General features: G+C 65.4%; 1 protein-coding gene across 1 annotated transcript in view; it reads right to left on the bottom strand.

Annotated features, from left to right (window-relative positions):
• Positions 1–3,656, bottom strand: part of SPTB (spectrin beta, erythrocytic) — a 14,649-nt gene extending 10,993 nt beyond the window's left edge. The window contains exons 1-13 of the mRNA XM_057382670.1: positions 3,456–3,656; positions 3,229–3,380; positions 2,864–3,037; positions 2,663–2,754; positions 2,501–2,581; positions 2,293–2,408; positions 1,981–2,093; positions 1,714–1,901; positions 1,516–1,633; positions 1,071–1,229; positions 684–986; positions 386–536; positions 3–294 (exon numbers count right to left, since the gene is read on the bottom strand). Coding sequence (XP_057238653.1) covers positions 3–294; positions 386–536; positions 684–986; positions 1,071–1,229; positions 1,516–1,633; positions 1,714–1,901; positions 1,981–2,093; positions 2,293–2,408; positions 2,501–2,581; positions 2,663–2,754; positions 2,864–3,037; positions 3,229–3,380; positions 3,456–3,603 — 2,087 coding nt within the window. The 5' untranslated portion in view covers positions 3,604–3,656. The remainder of the gene's footprint in view (positions 1–2; positions 295–385; positions 537–683; positions 987–1,070; positions 1,230–1,515; positions 1,634–1,713; positions 1,902–1,980; positions 2,094–2,292; positions 2,409–2,500; positions 2,582–2,662; positions 2,755–2,863; positions 3,038–3,228; positions 3,381–3,455) is intronic.
• Positions 3,657–8,094: the final 4,438 nt, after the last annotated feature.

Below are 8,094 nucleotides of genomic sequence, written 5' to 3'. Positions count from 1 at the left end.
GCGCCTGCTCCAGCCGCCCGCCCCGGCTCCGCAGCTCGGCCTCGAAGGCGGCGTGCCGGCGCTGGAGCAGCAGCACGCCCGGCAGGTCCTTCCCGAAGTCCAGGGARGAGTAGAGCTGCTCCTGCTCCTTGATCCAGCTCTCCGCCTCGTCCAGCTCCCACAGGCAGGTCCAGAGCGAGCGGGATTGCTCCAGCAAGGCTCTCCTCCGCGCTGCCAGCACCTGCAGCTCCCGCCGGCACATCTCCAGGTGGCTCACGCGGTCCCGGATGACTTTGGGGTCGCAGGGACGGTAGCCTGGGCAGGGAGCAGAGTGGGTGCCCGTCACCACAGTGTCCTGCTTTTCCTCGGCCACGCCGGGGATGCCGGCATGTCCCACCACACCTACCCTCGGCATCGGCGAAGCGGAGGGCGGCAGCGCTGATGGCCCGGGTCTTCTCTGCCTGTACGGCCATGTCGGCCTCCAGCAGACGGTGGGTCTGCAGCAGCTCCTCYGCTTCCAGAAGGTGCTTCCCAGCTTCGGGAGATGCCAGTTTCACCTGGAGGAGACCCTCAGCCATTGCCCACTGATACCCAAACCTCGGCACTAGCACCCCAACATCTCATCTCCCTCCCCGGAGGCTCCAGCCAACAGCTGGTGGGACAAGGACACCTCACCCATGGTGACACCTATGCCCACAGCTTACCTTGACCTCATCCATCCAGTCGATGCAATGSAGCATCTCCTGGAAGAGGTGCTGCAGTGTGAGGTTCATCTCCAGGCGCTGGCGCCGGGCGGCCAGAAGCTCCAGGAGCTGCTCCCAGAGCCGCAGGATGTTGTCCTTGCGCGCGTTGATGCGCTGGATGTCGTGGTAGCCCTCCAGCTCCAGCTCCTTGGCCACTGCCTCAATGGCCTGCACCCGCTCCCTGTAGGCAGCCGTGTCTGTCTCGATGGCCTCRTGCTTCTTCTTGGCYGCCTCCACTGCYGCCAGGTCCTGCCCAAAGTTGTCCTGCCCCGGCACAGAGCCCGTGGTGAGGCTCTGGTTGGGTTCCCCAGGTTGGGGGTCCCCGGGGTGCGGTGTCYCCGTCCTCACCTGGGCCACCAGGCGCTGGTTCTCGCTCAGCCAGGCCTCCCGCATGGCCGCTTTGCGGTCGAAGCGCCGCGCCAGCTGCTCCAGCTTCTCCTGGCGGATCAGCTCATTGCGCAGCGCCAGCTCCCGCTCGTGCTCCGCTTTCTCCAGCTGCTCCCAGGCCTGGGGAAAGGTGGCACCGGGCAGGTAGCACCCATGTCCCACATCCACCCACCCACCTGTGTCTTGTTCTGCTGGTGAGCCCCAGCTTGAGGAACACAACCTGCCACAGGATGGATTAGTGCTGCCCCAGGATGGGTTCAGCGTATCCTGGGATGGACCTAGACTGCCCCAGAAGGTGCACTCAACTGCCCCAAGACCCGTCCCAGCCTGCCCAAGGACCTGAAGGAGATGGATCTGACGACCCCAGGAGACAGCCCGCAACTACRGCAGCAGACAGAGCCCGTACCCGGTTGATGTCGGACACCAGGCGCCCCTCGTGTGGGGTGTAGACGCGCTGGTTGTTGGCCCTCATCCGTGACTGGATGGTGAAGAGCAGCACCTCCAGATTGCCCTTCTCCTGAAACCTGCCCCAGAGAGAGCTCAGCGCTGGGTACCCTTGGGTGCCCTGCACACCAGGCAGGCACGGGGAGCGGGGAGCGCTTACTTGGGGGGCTTCTCCACGGTGCGGTAGGTGCTGAAGGCTTGCAGCTGGTGCTGCACCCCAGCCAGCGAGTTGGCGAAGCTGCGGCTGTTGAGGGAGGCGATGGTCTGCTCGATCCAGGTGAGCAGGTCGGATGCCAGCCCCCCATAGCCCTCGATCATCCTCTCCGTCTCCTTGGCGTGCTCGATGACCTGCGGCGGGACCGAGCGTGAGCATGAGGGGCCGGCATCCCAAAGGAACCCCCCCAACCACCTCAGCGCCGCTCCCTACCTTGCCCAGGCGCCTTCCCTCCACCTCCAGCACCTTCATCTTGGAGAAGTAGTGGTAGAAAGCCACTACGTAGGTGATGATGGACTTCTCATCAGGGTTCTCCGTGAACACATCTGCCCAGTGTGAGCGAGAGTCGTCACTCCTGACCCAACCTCAACCCACCCACAGGCCACCACGGCCTCATAAGAACCCTCCTGTGCCCACCCAGGCTCTCTTTCAATGCATCGGGAACCTCTCTGTGCTCCGTGAATGCTTACTCTRGGAATGGCCCAGGGGAAACTGAGGCAGGAGGATGGGCAGCAATCCCCTCACCTTCAGGGTCGAGGAGCGGGGTGATGCCCAGGTGCCGTTCYGCCACGCTGAACGCGTGCTCCAGGTTGTGCCGGGCGTTGGATTTGGTCAGGTTTTGGAAGTCAACCAGCTCAGGCCTGGGGACAGAGGGGGCGGGACAGAGGTGACACACCTGTGGAACATCCCTTGGCACCACCACCAYGCCTGTGCCTGCCACTATGCTGCCTACCTGTGCCTATGGATGAGGGCATTGAAGGCCAGCCCRTCCTTCCAGCTCGAGGTGAAGTTGGTGACGTTCACGTGGGGGTACCTGCGGTGGGGACAGGGTGTCACTGCCACCCTCTGGGCGCTCCCGGACACCGATGTAGTGGCGTGGGGTCCCACCACCTACCCTGCCGTCTTCATCTGGCACCAGAGCAGCAGTGCATCCCTGGCAGAGCGCGTCTCCCGGCCCTCCTGTGTCTCCACGATGATGTCCTGGATCTGGGGGCAAAAGGACATCCTGGGGCTGGAACTGCAGCTCCGTGGAGGACGGCTCCTGCTTGGGAACGAGCTGTGGAGCAGAGGGATGCCCCAAACCACCCCTCCTTACCTGGAAGCGGAGGATGATGGTCCAGATGAGGCCAAGGACGAGGCGGTGGTTGCCGTCCACGATGTCGTGGGAGCCCATGTTCTCCAGGTGCACCCGCTGCTCCTTCAGGAACTGCAGGGCCTTGTCCACGTTCTCCAGGCAGTGGATCCGCATCCGGCCCTTGGTGGGCTTGGGCTGCAGCACAACAGCGCTCAAGACCCTCCCCTCCACACCAGGCACCCCAAACCCTGCCCAGGGACACCCCCATGCCCACGCTGCCACCCCAACCCTCGGCCAACGCCTTGGTGGGGCAGCTGAGGTGGTGTGGCAGGGCAGGGCAGGGCAGGGCAGGGGTCCCAGGGACTCCAGTCGGATGAGGCTCCTACCAGAAGCTCTCCTGACAGCACTTCCAGCAGCTTGATGAGCACCCGCCCGTCGCGGAGGTCCATGTAGAGGTCCGAGATACGGCAGGTGACGCGAGCCAGGTGCGAGTTCACCCACTTGGTGAAGGTTTTCTTCTGCACRGCCTCACGCTCRTCTGCAGGGACAGCGGGCATGGGGTCACCGATGGGTGGGCACGAGCTGGGGGAGACCGAGGGGACCCGCCACCCACCTGCCAGGGCTTTGATGCGGGAGCGCTCGAAGAGCCGCGCGGAGCTGTTGTCATTGTCCAGCTCATCGTCGGATGCGTCCCAGCGGACGTTGATGCGGCTGTACTGCTGCTGCAGCTCCAGCTGCTCGTAGTCGTTGGCCGAGGTCATGGTCCCGATGCGCCCCGGCCCGGTGGCCGTCGGCTACCGGCGAGAGGCCCCTGGGGACAGCGGGACCGTCAACATCGGTGCGGCCGCGGCGGCTCGCCGGCCCTGCGGCACGTGGGGATTTGCAGCTCAGAGCCGCGGGATAAGCTGCTCAGAGGGATTTAGCCTTACCCCTAAAGGTGTTGGGGGGGGCACCTGGCAGCTGCCTGCTCCAGGACCCCCACACCGAGCTGTGCTGAGCTGTGCTCTCGGCTGTTAACGGTGCTGCCTCCCTGCCCAGCTCCTTCTGCCCAGCCAAAACCCAGCCCTGCTCCCCAGGGGCCCCCTCCCCAAACCCTTGGGTGCCCCCAGGGAAGGGGCTGCTGCTCACCCCCACCCCAACCCCTGTGCCAYGCAGGGGCTTCACCGGCACCGGTGGCAGAAAGTGGGTGACAGCTGCCGGCAAGGGGGGGGGCCATCCACCCCCGGGGACATTTGAGACACAGATAGGACGTGGCTGGTATCTAAAAATGCCTCTGAGCAGCTGTCGGTGGCTGCTGGGGCCCCCAAGGGGTGCGAGGAGATGGCTTGGGGCTCCYCACAGCCAGCAGCACGTCCAGGGCTCTCCGGCAGCCCAGAGCTATGCAGAGCCCTCGGTCATGGGTGCCAGGGGGAATCCCATGTGCCCCAAATCCCTGGTGTCCCCATGAGCTGTGACAGCCCACGGGCCCCCCGGTGGCCCTGGGACCTCCAGGCATCCCCCAGGTCCTCCCTGTTGGGGTTATCAGGGCAGCCAGGCTGTGCCACACCCCAACCCCACACCCTAATCGGGGCAGCGCAGGCAGGGCCTTGGCTTGGAGCTGGCGGCACTGGGAGTGTGTGAGGATGAGGAGGAGCGTGAACAGCACAGCAAGGACACACGGGAGCACGCCAGAGTGTGTGAGTGTGAGGAGGGGCATGCAGAAGAGTGTGCACCCAGGACACGCAGGGACACATCACAGTGTGCACGTGTGAAYGAGGACACACAGAAGTGTGACACAGTGTGCACGCACGAGCAAGGACACACAGGGACGYGCCAGGGCGTGCACAGGTGAACAAGGGCGAAGAGAAGTGTGCCAGAGTGTGTGTGCCCGAGCAAGGACGAGCAGGAACATGCCAGAACATGCACATATGACCAAGGACATGCAGGAACACACCAGAGCGTGCATGGGACACAAGTGTGTACAGGAGCAGGCAGGAGGGTGCTGGAGCTGGGCCACTGCCAGAGCACCGGGCTGGCCCTGGCAGGAAAGCCCTGTGGGAGCCCAAATTTGGGGATTTTGCCCCCAAAATTCCAGGGACTGCCAGCAGAACAAGTGTGCTAAGTTGTGTCGGGTCTCTGCAGGACCCCTCAGTTGTGACTGTGCCCCGACAACAAGGCAGTATCAGGGCCATGGCCACGAGCATCCAAGGAGGAGAAAGAGGAGGAGGAGGAGGAGGAGGAGGAGGAGGAGGAGGAGATGACGCTGAAGGGAGCCACAGCAGGCCCATGGGAGCATTCTCAGCGCGGGTGCTCACCCACCCTTTAAATCTCCCTTCGCCTCACCGGCGCCTCCTGAGCATCCCTCCCTGGCACGACCACGCCGCCACCGGCACCCGCCACCCGGGAATTGTCATTCTTCCCGCTCAGCGTGCRGAAAGCTGGGAATGCCAGCGTGCCGGCCTCACCGCCAGCATCCTGCGGCCGCGGCCCGGGCAGCGTCGCCTTGCCCAGCCGGCGGCTCGGCACGGTGAATCAGCACTTCCCAGTGAGGGGCTGGCACCGTGCCACCACCACGGTCCCCCCGCCAGGCACAGGGGATGTCCCCCTGCGCCCCAAGGGTGGCTGGGGCAGCGGTTGGCACCTGGCACACACGGCACCCTCAAAACCATTCCCTGGCTCATCCCTCGCAGCCACAGCATGCTGCCGGAAAGCCCATTCCCGGTGCTCAGAAACTCATCAAAATCCCCCAAAACACCCCAAAATTCTCCCCCATCACCACCACCCACAGCCTGGCATGTCCCCATTGCTCCGCTTCACCAAAACGCTTGGATTTGGCATCTCCCCCACGTCCACAAAGCAGACGTGCTCCGGCTGGGAAGGGGCAGGAGCGTGTGGGGCATCCCCCAGCCCCCCAACAGCCTCCTGCGTGCCAGGCACAGGGCCAGGGCCGGGAGCAGATGGTCCCTCTCGGCACGACCGCCTGGCACAGCACGGGGCGCTTGGGCATGGAAAGGCACGGCACGGCTCCTCCGGCCACGATGCCCCTCTCYGGCCAGGGCTCCCCGGCCGTGCTTCCACCCGCCAGGAGAATTTGGGCTTCCCCAGGGCCACATGCCGGCTGTGCCAGGACTGTCCCATGTCACCCAAGCCRGTGACACGCACACGTGCTGACACTCCACAGACATTTTTGGCTATAAATAGGCCTCCCCTGCACGCGGTGCCAGCCAAGCCCTGCTCCCTTCTTAGGAGCTGCCCCCCTGCACCCCAAGATCACCGGCCAGTGCCCCAAAACCACATGATAGTGATAAAATACTCCACGGGGGGCCGTGCTGGCACCCAGCAGGGCTTTCTGAGTCTCCTGTGCTTGCCACCGTCTTCCAGGGCACCCCAATCCCCTGGTTTGGGAGCTGGAGATTTAGGAAGGGAAAAGCTGGGAAATCAGGCCTGCGGGACCCCCGGGTTATYGGGGTGAGGGTAAGAATTCCACCAGCCCAATGCCCACCCCTGAGCATCCTCCTGGCAYTGGGACAAGGAGGGCCAAGGGCATGGCACCCCAAAACTCTTCACAGTAACTCCTGTTTGCCCAGCTGCTGAAAGCTGGGGGACAAAGTGGGTTGGGTGRTGTGTCCCACCAAGATCCGCTGGGCTTGCCTTGCTCACCGTGTCCCAACCCTGCTAGGAGCACCCAGGACTGATGTGGGGAACCCTCCAGGGGATGGCACCCCAGGAAAAGTGTCCCCAGGGTGTCCCCACACTGTCCCCGGGCTGTCCCTAGAAAGTCACCACCACTCGCCCGCCCCGTCCTTCCCGAGAGCAGCCCCTAGGGACTCGGGGTGACAGCGGGCCCCCCGCAGCAGAGCGAAAAGCAGGCTCAGACCYCCCGGAAGGCTCTTCACCCCCCCGCACCAAACTTTCCTCCGTGCCCACCGTCGCCCCCCCGGTACCGCGCCCGTATTCGGTGCCGCACCCCCCCACCCGGTATCCCCGGGGTGGGCAGCGCCAGCCGGAGCACCCCCCGCGTGTCCCCGGGCAGCGGCGCCTCCCGCTGTCCCCCGGTCCCCACCGTGTCCCCCGGAGCGGCGCATCCCGGTGCCGCGGGGTCTCACCTGCGCGGGGCGGGGGGAGCGGAGCCGCCCTGCACCGCGATATAAATAACATTATCTGGGCGCGCAGGGACATTCCTACCCGGAGCCGGCGGCGCTGCCCGGCCCCGATAGCCCCGCTCCCCCCCGGGAGGGCCGGGCCGAGCCGACCGGGCGGGCGGGGACGGGGATGGGCGCAGGGACGGGGACGGGGACGGGCCGCCCGCCCCGCAATGCAGCACAGCGGCGCCCCCCGGCCGCCAGCGCCACCGGCACCGGCAGCAGCACCAGCAGCATCGACACCGGCAGCACCGGCAGCGGCAGCATCGTCGGCGGCAGCACCGGCAGCAGCACCGCCAGTACCGCCGGTACCGGCACCTGCAGCGTGCGGAGCGGCGCAGTGCCCCGCCGACACCGGCGGGGGTCCCCGGCCAGCCCACGTGTTCCCCGCTAGCCCTGGATGCCCCCCAGCTAGTCCTGGGTGCACCCTACTAGCCCTGGATGCCCCCCAGCTAGTCCTGGGTGTATCCCCATTAGCCCTGGATGCCCCTCAGCTAGTCCTGGGTGCACCCTACTAGCCCTGGATGTCCCCCAGCTAGTCCTGGGTGCACCCCATTAGCCCTGGATGTCCCCCAGCTAGTCCCAGGCACTCCTAGTTTGCCTCTAGGTGTCCTCCATTAGCCCTGTGAGTCGCCCAACTCGCCCCAGGCACCCCACAGATAGACCTTAGTGTCCTTTAGCTCGCCCCAGGCACATCCCAATTAGCCCTTAGTGACCCCTACTAGCCCTGGATGTCCCCCAACTAGTCCCGGCCCCCCCTACAATCAGCCCTGAGTGTCGCCCACTAGCTCTGGATGCCGCCCAGCTGGTCACAGGCACCCTGCAAGGTGGCCCCGGGTGTTTCCCACGAGTCTAAGGTGTCCCCAGCCAATTACCAACACCCCCACAGTTGGCCCTGGCTGCCCCCCAGCTAGTCCTGGGTGTCCTCCACTAGCCCTGGATGCCCCCACAGCTACCTGCCAGGGTCTCCCACAAGCCCTGAATGTTCCTCAGCTAATCCCAGGCAGCTCCCAGCTAGCCCTGGGTGCACCTCGCTAGCTCTGGGTGCCCCCAGCTCACTCAAGGTGTCCCCCACTAGCCCTGGGTGCTCCCAGGTCACTCCGGGTGTTCCCCACTAGCCCTGGGTGCCCC

Source organism: Malurus melanocephalus, unplaced genomic scaffold, assembly GCF_030028575.1.
Source record: "Malurus melanocephalus ecotype Western Australia unplaced genomic scaffold, MMel_1.1 scaffold_577, whole genome shotgun sequence".
NCBI lineage: Eukaryota > Metazoa > Chordata > Aves > Passeriformes > Maluridae > Malurus > Malurus melanocephalus.
The sequence above is the reverse complement of the archived record's forward strand: the minus strand, read 5'-3'. Positions and strand labels throughout refer to the sequence as shown.